The sequence below is a fragment of the Leopardus geoffroyi genome, chromosome D3 (assembly GCF_018350155.1).
Source record: "Leopardus geoffroyi isolate Oge1 chromosome D3, O.geoffroyi_Oge1_pat1.0, whole genome shotgun sequence".
NCBI classification, from domain to species: Eukaryota; Metazoa; Chordata; class Mammalia; order Carnivora; family Felidae; genus Leopardus; species Leopardus geoffroyi.
Window position 1 is genome coordinate 53,037,608 of NC_059339.1, and position 16,061 is coordinate 53,053,668.

General features: G+C 35.4%; 2 protein-coding genes across 3 annotated transcripts in view; one reads left to right on the top strand and one right to left on the bottom strand.

Annotated features, from left to right (window-relative positions):
• The window catches only part of DSC1 (desmocollin 1), a 357,596-nt gene that overhangs the window by 307,843 nt on the left and 33,692 nt on the right, over positions 1-16,061 (bottom strand). The gene's annotated exons all lie outside the window — the stretch shown is intronic.
• DSG3 (desmoglein 3) overlaps positions 1-16,061 on the top strand; it is a 33,235-nt gene that overhangs the window by 389 nt on the left and 16,785 nt on the right. Inside the window, exons 2-8 of the mRNA XM_045458570.1 lie at positions 10,877-10,912; positions 11,436-11,564; positions 12,427-12,582; positions 13,043-13,187; positions 14,080-14,246; positions 15,126-15,254; positions 15,558-15,743. Coding sequence (XP_045314526.1) covers positions 10,877-10,912; positions 11,436-11,564; positions 12,427-12,582; positions 13,043-13,187; positions 14,080-14,246; positions 15,126-15,254; positions 15,558-15,743 — 948 coding nt within the window. The remainder of the gene's footprint in view (positions 1-10,876; positions 10,913-11,435; positions 11,565-12,426; positions 12,583-13,042; positions 13,188-14,079; positions 14,247-15,125; positions 15,255-15,557; positions 15,744-16,061) is intronic.

Genomic DNA, 16,061 nt, shown 5'->3' on the forward strand with positions numbered 1-16,061 from the left:
TATATAGAAAATAAACCAGAGAGAAATAGAATGTGAAAGTCGACATTTAGCATTTCTTTAGTTAATGAGTTCATTAATCTGGATCTCAGATCTATTTTCTACCACACTTTCACTTTCTTCAAAGTAATGCTTTTATTCCTCTTTCTAATACACAAACTAAAACACTTGAAAGAGAACCAGGTCTGTTTTCCAAGGTTACATATCTCTTAAGCATATGGCTAAGAACTGTACATGTCTGGTCTTGATACCTGACTTGTTTTTAAAACAGTCAGACCGTTGAATTAAAATCAAAGCAATGCTTGACTCTAGAGAAGTTGAAAGAGTTATTAAGAAAACAATGTTTATGTTTAGCCATTACATGCAAAAAATATGCCAACTTTGGGCGACAAAAACATACAGCATTTTATAAGCCTTTTTTTTTTTTTCAGGAGAATAATACTTTTGTTGGTTCAGAAAGATTTATATAATGTTATCTAAAAGAGAAGTGGAATCTGAAGAGCAAAGCACTAGCTTGGATATTACAGACTAGTTTGTTCCTTAACTATGTTGTTTCTGTGAAGAAAAAAAAAAAAGCTCCAATTGTTTCAGTTACATTAGGATACCAAAATAGTGACATACACCATAAATGAGTATTTTAAAATTCCTGATACAAATTCCCCACTTCACAGTAAACCAAGTTGGCGTGGGCATAAGTTTCCCTCATCTCCTCATCTAAAAAATTGAGGTGATAATTGGACTTCAAGAAGTTATAGGAATATAGAGCTCAAGAAAGAACTTCCTAAAAATTAGAGGTGTCTAAAATTAGAATTGGCTGCCCTGTGGACCAGAGTTTCCAAGCCTTCCCTCTCACAATGCCCAAGCGGAAAATAGGTATCCTTCCTTCTGTTAGGGTCTATTTTTATTATAACAGTGTAACTAATTGTTTTGGTTATCTAATGAGTTTATTTGACCCAAGAATGTTGTAAAGAGTAATGAGACAATTGTATGACTTTCCCACCTTTCCAGATGGTCATTTCTGGACTAAAATGCAAGTGGCTTGAAAATGCACATGTCTACACCAATGACCAACTCAGAAAGCTATGGGAAAGGCAGCAGGGGGTGTCAAAAGGTGTCATAAGGACACAGAACTAGAGCAGCAAAAGCTTAAGCAAGCTCTTTTCCCCGTTTTGACATAGACCATTCTCAAGTATCCCTCTGATTCTAGAGTGACCAATAAGATCCTTATACTAAGGGCTGTTTCATTCATCTTTCTATCCCAAACGCCCACTATATAATGTCTCTCTTACAGTGGACACACAATTGTTTGAAAAATGGATAAATGAAAAATTAATGAAGCCTCTCTAAACTATAACCTCCCACAGTGCCTCTATAATGCTAGTCATAAGGAAACTATGAAATGTAAGAGATCTTCTTCCCCTCCAAAAAATTTCATACACACACACACACATACACACACACACACACACACACACACACACACACAAGCTATTTAAACTACAATATAGGGGCTCCTGGATGGCTCACTCAGCTGAGCATCCAAATTTTGATTTCAGCTTGGGTCATGATCCCAGGATTGTGGGATCGCGCTCCATGTCAGGCTCCACTCTGGGTGTAGAGTCTGCTTGGGATTCTCTCTCTCTCTCCCTCTTCCCTTCTCCTCCACTCGTGTGAGCTCTCTCTCCTTCTCTAAAATAAAATAAATAATTAATTAATTAAAAATAACAACATTATAACTTCATAGACCTGCTCTGTCCAATATGGCAGCCACAGCCCATCTGTGGCTATTAACCACTTAAAATGTGGTTGGTCTGAATTGAGAATATACACCATATTTTGAAGACTTCGTACAAAAAAAAAAAGAATGTAAAATGTCAATTTTTATGTTACTATTAAAATGATAGTATTTTGGATTATTGGATAAAAGATATGTTGTTAAAATTAATTTCACCTTTTTAGGTTTTTTAAATATATTAGTATTAGAACATTTAAAATTATATATTTGGCTCACATTTGTGGTTCTTATTATATTTCTATTGGACAGCGCATATCTATTATTAATGCTGTTAGTGGAATTCAGTATTGGTCAAAAGTGAGGTCGGCAATCAAGGCTCCATAGACTAGGTGAGATTTGGCTGTTTTTTGATTAGTACAGATAGGTCAAGGGGGATTTCTTCAGTTGTCAGACTAGCATGAGCAAAGGAAAGAGTGATTACGGCATTTACCTAGAGGCAATGGACACACTGGTTTGGCTAGAATGACCGTTTGTGTTGGGCCTGAGTTGGAAAGGTAGATGAGGGTCAGACTGAAAAGCTCACTCTGTGAAAACTAATAGAGTCCTTTTAGAACTGGGGAGCCACCCCAAGTTTCGAAATAGTGTGGTGAAAGGAAAAAAAATCCTGTTTTTAAAAGCATTATGGAGTGGGAATGTGCATCTTTTGTTGTTGAAGGGTGAGGTCTGAAAGCTGGAAGACATATTTGGAGGTGTTGAATTAATTCCACCACCCTATGACCATATAAGGGTTGGCTAGAGAAGTGAGATATGACAGCGAAGTCACAGACTTCAGTCTACACCTGTACAACTGACTCACTCCAGGCCTTGTTTCCTCAACTGTCAAATGACGATAATCACAGCCCCCTGCCATAGTAAGAATAAAGCAGAAAGAAACATTTGCAAACAAGTGCTCTGGAAAATATAAAGTGCTTTGTAGGACTCGGATCACTTGTAATGTTTACATTAATAATACAGGTGATTTTTGATAACTTGTTAAAATTCTACCTTACTATTTTACATAACCACCACCACCAGTTTTAATCAGTCAAGAAACAGTCCTTTGTTGAGTGAAAGATCCTATCAAACTATATCCTAAATTTGTATAATAGTGGGTAGGAGAAAACAGCATTTTCAAACTGGGAGCATTACTCAAAATTTCAACTGTTCAGTCTTCTAGATTAATTACTTGAGAGACAAAAGCATGGAGAACGCCTGCCCGTAGTCAAAGAAAAATGTAATAGTTATCAGTTTCCTGTGCATATTGGATCCATTTCACACAATACAAAATAAACATTTGGGGGGAAAGTCTGTGATTGAAAAACGCTTATCTTCAGAGATTTAACCTTTTAAAAATAATGTCTGTCTTCAAAGGAGACCACTGTCCACAAAATATGCATCGCAGTTTGTCGTATAACACTTCTATTAGCATCTGGACAATAAGATGTTTAATTTCATGCTACTATATTACATAAAAATTTACTCACTACAAAATTAATAGCTGTGTTTGGAATCCAAAGATTTTTAAAGCACAAAGTTTTAAAGAAGTTAGTAGTATTAGCTCTGGAAAAAAAAAGAGAGTAGTTTAGATATCAAGTTCTGCATTAAAATGTGTTCGAAGTATAGCAGAACTATCTTCAACCACCTTCTTCTCTAGAACAAACAAAAAGGAAAATTTTAGAAAAAGAATTGTAAGTAAATGGCCCAAATGTTTTATTGAAGTTTAATTGACACACAACATCCTATTAGCTTCAGGTGTACCCCATATGATTCAGTAATTTTGTGCATTACAAAATGATCCCCATGATGAGTCTAGGTACCATACAAAGTTGTTACAGTATCATTGATTATATTCCTTATATTGTACATTACATTCCCATGACTTACTCATTTTATAACTGGAAGTCTGTACCTCTTAATATCCTTCACCTATTTCACTCATTCTCCAACCTGTCCTCCCTCTGGTAACCAGCAGTTTGTTTTCTGTATCTATAAGTCTGTTTCTTTTTTATTTTGTTTGTTCATTTGTTTTGCTGCTTAGATTCCACATATTAGTGAAATTGCATAGCATTTGTCTGCCTGACTTATTTCTCTTATCATAATGCCTTCTAGGTCCATCTGTGTTGTTGCAAATAGCAAGATTTCATTCCTTTTTACGGCTGAGTAATATTCCATTATATCTATCTATCTATCTATCATCTATCCCACATCTTCTTTATCCATTCATCTATTGGTGGACACTCAGGTTGATTCTATATCTTGGCCATTGTAAATAATGCTATGATGGATATAAGGGTTCACATATCTCTTCAAGCCGATTTTTTCATTTTATTTAGATAAATATCCAGAAATGGAATCACTGGATCATACAGTAGTTCTATTTTTAACTTTGTGAGAACTGTCCATACTGTCTTCCACAGTGGCCATACCAATTTACATTCCCACAAACATGAGGGTTTCCTTTTCCCCATATCCTTGCGAACTTGTCATTTTTTGTCTTTTTGATTATAGCCAATCTGATGTGTGTGAGGTGTGACATAATATCGCATGCATTTCCCTGATGACTAGTGAGGCTGAGAATCTTTTCATGCCTGTTGGCTCTCTAGAGTCTTCTCTGGAAAAAAGAATCTACTCAAATGTTCTGCCTGTTTCTTAATTGAGTTTTTTAAATACTTAAGTTGTGTGAGTTGTAGAGGTTTTTTGTGTGTGAGTTTTGGATATTAACTTATCATATACATGATTTGCAAATATCTTCTTCCATTCAGTAAGCTGACTTTTCATTTCATTGGTTTCCTTCATTGTGCAAAAGCTTTTTCGTTTCATGTAGTCCCACTTGTTTTTGTTGCCCTTGCCTGAGGAGACTGTTCCAAAACAATATTGCTAAGACCAAAATCAAAGAGCCCGCTGCCTATGTTTTCTTCCAGGAGTTTTGTGGTTTCAGTTCTTACATTCAAGTCTTTAATGCATTTGAATTTATTTTTGCATATGGTATAAGTTGATGGTCCAGTTTCTTTCTTTTGCAGGTAGCTGTCCGATTTTCCCCACACCATTTATGAAAGAGACTATTTTTTTCCACATCATATATTTTTGCCTCCTTCATTACGGATTAATGAACCATATATGTGTGGGTTTATTTCTGGGCTCTATTTCATTTGATTGATCTGTGCGTCTGTTTTTATGCCAGTACCATACTGTTTTAATTACTGTAGTTTTGTAGTACAGTTTTAAATCAGGGAGTGTGATCCTCTAGCTTTGTTCTTCTTTCTCGAGATCACTTTGGCTATTTGGCGGCTTTTGTGTTTCCACAGAAATTTTAGGATTATTTGTTCTAGCCCATGAAAAATGTAAATGGCCCAAGTTTTTAGCAGGAGGAAAATCTTTGAGGTATCTTTCCTTCTCTTGATTGATGAAACAATCTAGTTTCCAGTGCTAATTAATATATGAAAATAAATTTCCTCCTGAGCCTCTCCAAAAGTTAAGATTCTAAAATCAGAATAACCTTGCCAAGCAATTCTGGCCAGTCTTGCCTGACTTGGGCAAATGTCAGGAAAGATGTAATTACATCTACCAATTACCACTCCCACTTTACTTAATACCTGAAACTGGTTTTCATTTGGAGCTAGAACACTTAATGCCCCATGTGGTTTCCCATAAATCTGCTAGCCTTTGGCTCTTCCTTTCCAGTTAAGAGGCAATCTGATAGCCTAAGGTAAGGGCTTGTTTTGAGAAGTTCATCATAAGAAAATTATATGGGCAATTGGTTACTATCTGTAATTATACTGTGAATAATTGAATCCATCTAATATGCACATTTTTCTTACGTGGCCCCTGCACAGTTGGCTAGGCTATACACTGCACAACTCCAGGAGGTAAACTACAATGTGAACAGTACCCCCTGAAGTTGTGCAAGGAGCAATTTACACAAATTGTACAGTGGAACACTGGTTCTTGACTCTTTCTGATGCTCAAGAAAGAGAAAGTTTTTATGTGACCTGATGTGAATAATAATAATATAAGGTCACTTCATATTAAAGTGGATCCTTTACACTTTTTTTTTTTTTGAAGTTTGGTGACTGAAGTGATTAACACTTCTTAAGCACTTCCTGTGGGCTAGCACTCATCTATGTGCTTTCAACCTATTAGTTCATTTAATCTTCACAACAAACCTATAAGGTAACTAGAATTATTATCCCTATTTTACAGATGAGGAAATTGAAAGATTGAGTAATATTCCCAAGTTATACAACTGGTAAATGGTGAGACTAGGATTTTAATTCAGGGATTCAAGATCTGGTGTCCAATTTCATATTACTACACTTAACTGTGTTTAAATTAAGCATTTGAGAATATCCAATTTGTTGAGAATATCTAGTATATGTTTTTCTTAGCATTTCTATCATGATACACGGCTTAACTTTCTAAATTAATTGAGTTTACTCTTTTAATCAGTTATTGAAAATTGAATTGTTCAAAATTAAATAGTAATTTCTAAATATTAAATATATACCATTTTTGTTCAATTAAGAAATTTGTCCTGATACATACCAAGTTTATTAGAATGTTTGGGGAGTTTTAAATTTTAATTTTAAACAGCGTGTGTCTGTATATATATATATATATATATATATATATATACAGACACACACACACACATATATATATGTATATGTATCTAGAGAGACCACATACCCATATATATGCTATGAGATATCGTAAGAGACAAATCACTCATTTTTTATTTACAGGAAATTTATTAATCAAACATGTATTGAATGACCTCTATGATTAAACTCATTAATAATCATTGTATATTGTATCTAACCAATTACAAGAATAATATCATCAGCCTATATATTGTTTTCCAAACATAATTAATAAATTTAAAAATTCATGTTTAAAACTTACAATAATTTCTTTGAATCACTTAATTCACTTTACAAATTTCCCAGAAGGGAGTGGATGTGATCCACTCTTATCCCATTCTAGAGGTGAGAGAGAGCTACCCTAGGTCAGCTAGCACTAACTCCCTGGATCCAATGCGCAGTCTAACAGTCTATCCCTCCCCACACTAAAGTCTGACGTAACTCTAAACAAATTCTTGGCCACTCAGTAAATAACAGTTGTTATTATAAATGCCTTTTTAAAAACTAGTCACCCATATTCTCAAAACATATTTATTGTGTACCTATTATATTCAATAGGAACCTTAATGATATAATTATATACATTTAATTAACAAATAGGGTATATGGATATTAAATTACTTTATTCCATATGCTATTTTATTAATTTAATAATCTGATTTTCTTTCAGCAAAATATTTCTAGTTTTTATCTATACCAAAGTATTTAGGCCATATTAATGCTTTAAAAATCATATAACTAAAATTATCAGGGTGCCTGGGTGTCTCAGTCAGTTAAGTGTCCGACTCTTGATTTCTGCCCAGGTCAGGATCTCACCATTGTGGGATAGAGCCAGAACCTGCTTAGGATTCTTTCTCTCCCTCTCGCTCTGCCCCTTCCCCACTCGCACACAATCATGTACACAGTCTTTCTCTCTCTCAAAATAAAATAATAAAATAAAAAAGAATAAAATAAAATAAAATACAATCATCAAAATAACCAGGAAACCAGAGGAAGGAAAAAAAAAAAAAAGATAGGAATTCTCAAGGTAAGTAGTGCTTTCTCCACATTTGTCTTTCCAATCAAAGCCACCAGAAAAGACAACTTAGTTGATTTATATTGTCAGAAAACTACTGAAATATTTATTAAATACTCAAAATAGTTATATTGAAGTAACTAAAACAACTAAGTAACTAATATGCATATTAATTATCTAAAATAAAGCACTATTCTAAGGAATATAAGGCTATGATTATATTTCTAAATATTTAAGAAACATTACAATATTCAGAAGTGGTTTTTACTAACTACCTCATATTCCTAAAAGCACAAATACTATCAGATTTCACAAAATTCCCTAAAATTAGAGAACATTCTTGGTGGCCTGACTTTCAATAAGAGAATGAGAAAGAGTGAAGGTTTGAGTGAATAACTTCTAAAGGCTCTGATTCAGTGAAAAGATTGAACAAATAAGAAACAACTGTCTGGGGCGCTTGGGTGGCGCAGTCGGTTAAGCGTCCGACTTCAGCCAGGTCACGATCTCACGGTCCGTGAGTTCGAGCCCCGCGTCGGGCTCTGGGCTGATGGCTCAGAGCCTGGAGCCTGTTTCCGATTCTGTGTCTCCCTCTGTCTCTGCCCCTCCCCCGTTCATGCTCTGTCTCTCTCTGTCCCAAAAATAAATAAACGTTGAAAAAAAAAAAAAAAAAGAAAAAAAGAAACAACTGTCTGAAATGTTCATTTTCCATTGTTTTTAGTTTGTACTTCCTTTGCTTCCCAGGAAAACAGAAATTATGCCTTAATGTCTTTTAGAAGAATCATTCTCTATGAAGCTAGTGCAAACATGATTCATATTTTCTGGATGACTCTTTCCAGTTTTCCTGTAAAGGGAAGTGTGCCTGGCCCAACCCTCCCCTCACTTGTGGCTGAGTCGTCTTAATGAGCTGAGAAATTAGGGCAATTACGACAGTAATTAAGTCCCCTCTCCCAAGTAACTAATGATAGTGTTTCAGAAAAAGAAGCAAAACTGTAAAATCATTTTGAGGCCTATTATAACCATATGTAATAGTCCCTTTTCACAACAATTTGCATACCCTTTCAAATAAGGATTTCAGTGAAATTTTTAGAATGGAAGGGTCCTGGCATCCTATGTCTGATATGGTTACTTCTTTGGTTCAGAGTTCAACCTGCCTCTTTATTATAACTTTCCAAAATCAACAATACAATAAATCTACATTGTTTCAGGAGTAACCTCAGCCTCTACCAGGAAGAAATCTAAATTGACTATCCTATAACTTTCTTTCCACCACCAGTTTTTCTATTTATTTATGCCAAGTTTGGTTAAAATCTAGTGTAGTGATGATCTACACACTTCGGAGTCAGGCTGCAGAGGCTCACATCCTGACTCTGCCAGGGCTGTTGGGGGAGGTGAGTACTCATTGTCTCCTGTCTCCATTTCTTCATCCATAAGATAGACTATAAGAATAGTGTCTCCATCAGATGGCTACTCTAAGAATTAAGTGAGATGATAAAGATCTATAAATAGCAACTGACACAAAATCCATAATAAACCTTAACTACTAATATTACTCTAATTCTTTTTCTTCTTACTTATTTTTCACAATATTTTCCCTATCAGATTCTTTTCACATAAGATAATCAGCGGGTCAGCAAATACTTGTTAAATATCTGCTGAGGGAAAGGTATTATAACAATTGTGAGAAAAAAAATAAACATAGGAGCATTGGAAAGTTTACAATTCTCTTGGCTTAACATCATAATGCACCCAAAACAATAAGAAATAGTAAATCATGGCAAATCCTTATGGATTAAACTGCATGGTACAAAATATGTGTTGAAAAAACTCAGAAACAAGACATCAGTAAGGACAGTTTCATGGAGATTGTTGGAACTTGAATTGATCTTAAAGGATTAGTAATATTAAAGTGGGTAAAGGGGAGATGTCACTTTACACCAGTGAGAATAGTTAAAATTAAAGTGACAAGAAATAAAAAGTTTTGGCAAGGATGTGGGGAACAAAACCTTTGTACACTATTGTTGGGAATTGAAATTGGTACAGCCTCTATGGAAAACAGTATGGAGGTTCCTCAAAAAATTAAAAATAGAATTATCATGTGATCCAATGACTCCACTACTAGGTATTTACCAAAAGAAAACAAAAACACTAAGTCACAAAGATATATGCATCCCTATGTTTATTTCCGCATCATTTACAACAGCCATAGTATGGAAGCAACCTTAGTGTCCATCAATAGACGAATGGAGAAGGAAGATGTAGTGGAATACCATGCAGCCATAAAAACACGAGATCATGTCATCTGAGACAACATGGATGGACCTAGAGAGTATTACGCTCAGTGAAACAAGTCAGACTGAGAAAGCCCAATACCATATGATTCCACTCATAAGCAGAATCAAAAAGAGAAAAGAATAAACAAACAAAAAGCAGAATCGGAGCTGTCAATACAGAGAACAAACTGATAATTGCCAGAGAGGAGAATGGTGGGGGTTGAGCAAAATGAATGAAGGGAAGTGGGAGATACAGGCTTCCAGGTATGGAATGAATAAGTCACAGGAATAAAAGGCACAGCATAAGGAATAGTCAGTGATGTTGTACAAGCAATGTAACAGTACAGATGGTAGCTACACTTGCGGTGAACACAGCATAATGTATAAACTTGTCAAATCGCTAAGTCCCACACCTGAAACTAATATAACGTTGCACATCAACTATACTCACATTTTTTAAAAATGCATTCCGGGTAGAAAATAAGATAGAACAAAACACAAATGAGGTTTTCATACGTTCTTGAAAATGTAAAGACCCTAGCCTGCCTGACATCATTCTATCCTCATCTGATTTTTTCATATCAGTACAAAAATTAAGTTCAACATTTAAGTTGAAGTAACAGGGCAGAGATAAGCAGATCTGTGTCCCACAGTAAAGAGTCCTTGTGATGGGAATAGCGTATCCCCATCTTTTACAAAGTATATCCCCGTCTTTTGTATCCCCATCCACTCTCTAGACCTTACTAGTTCTAGCCCATCCTCTCCACCCATGTACAACTGAGAAAATGCCTTACCCTGTAAGTGCAGCCAGCTAATAGTTTATCACAATGATGCTTGCCACTGTTTGCCAAAGCAGTATCTCCCCCAGTTCCTGGAAAGTACAGAACAGCCAGGTAAGCAATGTCAGGTTGCTACAACTGGCTGTTTGTCAGAGTTCTGCACAGTTCCATAGGTTCTTCTGTGTTCCCTTAAAATTGTGTAGTCAGATTAAAAAACTGGAAGAACTTGTTTCTATCTCGAGTATTTTCTTTTTCCTGGGAGCACTTTACCCTTTGAATACTGCTTCCCCAAATCTACTTCTTTTGAAACAAAAACAAATCACAACATGAATAAGATTATCTTATGCAATTACTTATTTGAAGAATTCACATTTAATTGGACTTTATTTAAATGTCTACAGGTGCTCCTATTGGTTCACGGAGAATTGCGAATAGAGGTAAAGTATGAAAAAGGTTTTTGTAGTTAAAATAAAATAATAGTTTAGTTTAAAAAATGAAAATTGTACTTGAGAAAAATAAGTATTTATTTACTTTTTAAAACTGTTAAATAATTGAATTGTGAAAATAAAATTGAAACTAACCCAATTTTAAATACCAACAAGGTATAAATGTCATTATTGTAGTTTTATCTCATGCATGCTTTCTTATTTTAAACAAACCAACAGAGTTTTATTAAACAAGTCCTAGGTGCCCAAAGCAGTGAGATATTATGGAATATTTAAAGGAAAGATAAAAAATGATTAAATGTTAATATCAAAAATCATATGGTTCTGTAATTGTTTTAGTTATTAAATGTTTCTTCTTTGCTTGACAAAATGTGAGGTCAGGCAAATTAGACATTTGACAGTCCAAGATACCATGAAACATAGGGGACTCCTCAACTTAGGTGTTAATAATTAATACTCAAAGCAAAACTTTCCAACAATGTGCATAATAAAATGGGATGCCTTTTCATGTAAGACAAAAGGTCAACATGGAGAAGATGAGACTGCGTTACAAGGCAAAAGGAGATATAAACGTGAATGGGTGAAATTTGCCAAACCCTGCAGAGAAAGAGAAGACAACTCGAAAAGAAACCCAATTGCCAAAGTAAGTCATATCAGCAGGGGGACGAAGTGGGTTTTTAGAATACATGTAATAGATGTAAATTAAAATGAGATGGCAACTGCATTTATCAAAATGCAGATTGAGGAGTCTACAGAAAAAATAACATGGTATCTTCAGCCAAAAAAATACAATAACAATAATATAGAGAAAGTTGAAGGAACTATGGCTTCTAGGGTAATAAAAAATAACTAAGAAACATGTGGACCAATTTCAGTGAATAAGCCTTATTTAGATGTGGACTGTAGCAAATGGCAAAAGAATATATGGATAAGACAATGAGAAAAATTCTTGGGACTCCATGTATTCATAATTACCAAAACTGGGTGATGAGAAATATCAGGTTTATTATATATTTGAAACTTACCATTTTAAAAAGATTAAAAATTATAATAAAAAATAAAATAATAATAGTAAGCAATTTAATACCTATTTTTAACACTGTATAATCCCTTTCCTCTTTTTCTATCCAGCTCCTCCTATTTAAACTAAAATAAATGTCTTTGTTTTAATATTATCTATTAAGAAAGGGAACATTCAGAAGTAGTCTTGTCAATATTAAGTATCCATGACTTCCAGCCTTTTAACATCGCCGTGGTGGCCACAGCCTGAACAAACATTGTAAAGCCAAAATGATTAACATATATTGGTCCATGCTGGTCAACAGAAGCAACAATTTGAATTATTTCACATTTCCAGTATTTATCAAGGCAAAAAGTAACCATCGCAGTGTCAGAAAGAGTGAATAAAATAAACAGATGACTTTAGACTATGATGGTGGAGAAAAGGGGAAGGCAAAGGTCTGGTGAATGATCACATTAACATTTTTGGGTATTTTGGGCTACAGATTACTTCAGATTTCCAAGCAACCCAGAAAATAACCTACCGAATTTCTGGAATGGGAATTGATCAACCCCCTTTTGGAATCTTTGTTGTTGACAAAAACACTGGAGAAATTAACATAACGGCCATAGTTGATCGCGAGGAAACTCCAAGCTTCCAGGTAAGTTTGTGTCCTCAATATTAGGCACCCTCACATTTGTGCCTGGTGGCTTTAGAATGTAATACTCCTCTACTGGTTAATTTAGAAGAGAGATCAGCACATGAATCAATTCACCAACAAATAACAATGTTAGGCCCTCTATGAAGAGCCTCCATTTATGGTTATGCCCCTGAAGGAATATGCCAGGAGGGTGCGTGAGTAGGCACTGAAATCCAACATGCATCCTGCAAAGTAGTTCACCTTGCCATGGGACAGGACCAGAGTGGAAGAAGGGGCAGCTTGCCTAACTGGCCTGCCCAAGGTGGCCACCTTTTCTTACTTTGTCTACTTGTTGGGGAAATATTTTTCATCTTTGCACAAAAGGTCTGTACATGCCAGTAGAGGCCTTATTTCCACAAGTTTTAATAGTATGCAAACTGAGTTTGTAGAGTAATGAGTCACTTTTCCCTCCTTTTTCTAGATCACCTGTCACGCTCTGAATGCCCTAGGACAAGACGTAGAGAAACCACTTATATTAACAGTTAAAATTTTAGATGTCAATGACAATCCTCCAGTATTTTCACAAAGTACATTCATGGGTGAAATTGAAGAAAACAGCGCTTCAAGTAAGTCTTTTATAATATATACCACTTCTAATCTTTTTTATTTTTAAAAAATTTTTTTTTCAACGTTTATTTATTTTTGGGACAGAGAGAGACAGAGCATGAACGGGGGAGGGGCAGAGAGAGAGGGAGACACAGAATTGGAAACAGGCTCCAGGCTCCGAGCCATCAGCCCAGAGCCTGACACGGGGCTCGAACTCACGGACCGCGAGATCGTGACCTGGCTGAAGTCGGATGCTTAACCGACTGCGCCACCCAGGCACCCCCAATCTTTTTTATTTTAAAAAACAAGGATCACTATAGTATATCACTTTTAGAAGCTAATTTATTGCCTTAGTTTCACCAGTAGTTGTGCAGAAAAATTCATCAAAATAACCTGGGTCTTCCTTTGTAATATTTTGTACTTTATCCACTGCCATTGTATTTCTAGGTTGTAGTCCTGTTATCAAGTCAATAGTATCTTATTCTATATATTTAAGTCACATGAGTACTTGGCAGTAGTCATAAAGCTAAAAGGGTGGTTTTAGGCAGCCTGGCTGCATCACCTGGACTTTTTTAGATTATAAAGGACAGAGACACACAATTACTTGGATAATTTGAGAAAAGGAAAGAATGATAATGCCATCCATGAAGGGAAGAAATAAAGACAGAAAATAGTCTCAACTCCAACACAGCCAAGGCGTAAGGCCAATGAGAGGACTTTTACAGAAGGCAGCACAGTTCTACCTGATTGAGACAGTAAGAGATCTCGAAAAAGACATGTAATTTGTTTTTGAGTATATCGATAGACAAGATTTTTAAAAACAAAGGTCAATTTGAAATGGTGTTGAATATTTAATGTGAACAGAATGTCAGTCTTTAAATATTCTTTAGTGAACTACTTCTGTATTCCTAGACTCGCTGGTGATGGTACTAAATGCCACAGACGCAGATGAGCCAAACCACCTGAACTCTAAAATTGCCTTCAAAATTGTCTCTCAGGAACCTGCAGGCACACCCATGTTCCTCCTAAGCAGACACACTGGCGAAGTCCGTACTTTAACCAATTCTCTTGATCGAGAGGTAAAGCAAGGCACTTGGGATTATTCAATAATAAAGGATTTGATTGTAAGAAAGCCAAGAGAGGTGACCCCATTTTACCTAAGGAGAAAGAAAAAGAAGTTCTCCACACTCAACTAGGCAATCTAGGGAAACTGTTTGCATTCCAGTGTGATTCTAGCGGGGTGAGGTGTGTTCCTAAGACCTGTAGAATCAATTGTACCCTAAATAAGCAAGTATCAGCATTCCAGTGAGAGGTAAAGTGGAGAGTAAAAGAAGGCATCAAAGCATCCAGGGACAAAAACTGAACTGTGACTTATTCCTTATATGGTGCAGGAAAATGAAATTTCTCAGATGAAGGAAGAAATTTCTTTCTGGTATAAAGCTTTCTCTGATGTTACACTTTTACTACTGAATAGTTTTAATTTTGCTTCCAGAACACTAAGGAATCCCCTTCTTCTCTTCCCCATCGTCATACCACCATAACTACCATCACCACCACCACCACCATCTTTATCACCACACAATACCCTGTCAGACTTTCTATTACTTTTATGCAAATGATTCTCTGAATAGACCAATAGGAAAGCTCTATAAGCGAACTTCCCTCAAATAAGCATCCCACCATCTTCAATGCCCAATCTTGCTCCAACTGTGTACTTTCTTGCCCTAAGAAGCTCACAAAAATGAAAACCTGTTTTAGCCCCATAAAAACTTACCCAACCATCTAGAGCCCCACATGCCTCCTCTATGCTGGACAATGAACAGCTCATGTGATCCTTCTCAAGAATAAACTATGAACTTGAATATTTTCACCCCCATAGGAAGCAGGTAGGTGTTATTTGTATTCTTGGTGCTGGAGATTAATTATGTTTTTTTTTTTTTATTTTTCTCCAAATTTAGCAAGTTAGCAGCTATCATCTTGTTGTGAGTGGTGCAGACAAAGACGGAGAAGGACTTTCAACTCAATGTGAATGTAGTATTAAAGTAAAAGATGTCAATGATAATTTCCCAATGTTCAGAGAATCTCAGGTACACCTTGCCTCTTGAAGAATAATTTATGATTTTTTCTTAATTTTAAACTATAATACTACCATTCCATTGTATTTATACAATATATTGCCATCCTAATTCAGTATTTGCCTGCTTGCTGGCTTCTATTTACATTGTCTGCATCTTTCTTAAAAAAGAAGTTTTTGTAAAATATAAGAATTTAGTAACAAGTAAGGGGCAATACATAATTTCAGAATTAATGATATATGCTATTCAGAATAAATATACTCTCTTTAGATAAAACCTGACAATAACTCAAAATTCTGCTTCTCTCCTTTTTAGTATTCTGTACAGATTGAGGAAAATACTTTAAGTTCTGAGTTGATTAGATTTCAAGTTACAGATTGGGATGAAGAATTCACAGATAATTGGCTTGCAGTGTATTTCTTTACCTCTGGAAATGAAGGGAATTGGTTTGAAATACAAACTGATCCCAGAACCAACGAAGGTATCCTGAAGGTGGTTAAGGTAAGTTCTATTTCTCTTCAGTGGTAAAAATATTCCATATTAGCCCAAACTCTATCATTTCTACAAATAAACTTTATTGACTTATTAATAATAAACCTCTTCTTTACAGAAAACGAAGAAAACACATAAAAGTAGATAGAATTTTTTAAAGACACAAACATAGCCCCAATACCTAAGGACAGCTTTCTTTTTACTGTATTTTTTAAGTTTATTTATTTTGAGAGAGAAAAAGAGAGAGAATGGAAAAGGGAGGAGAGAGAGAGAGAGAGAGAGGAGAAGGAGGAGAGAGAGAGAATCCCAAGTAGGCTCCATGCTGTC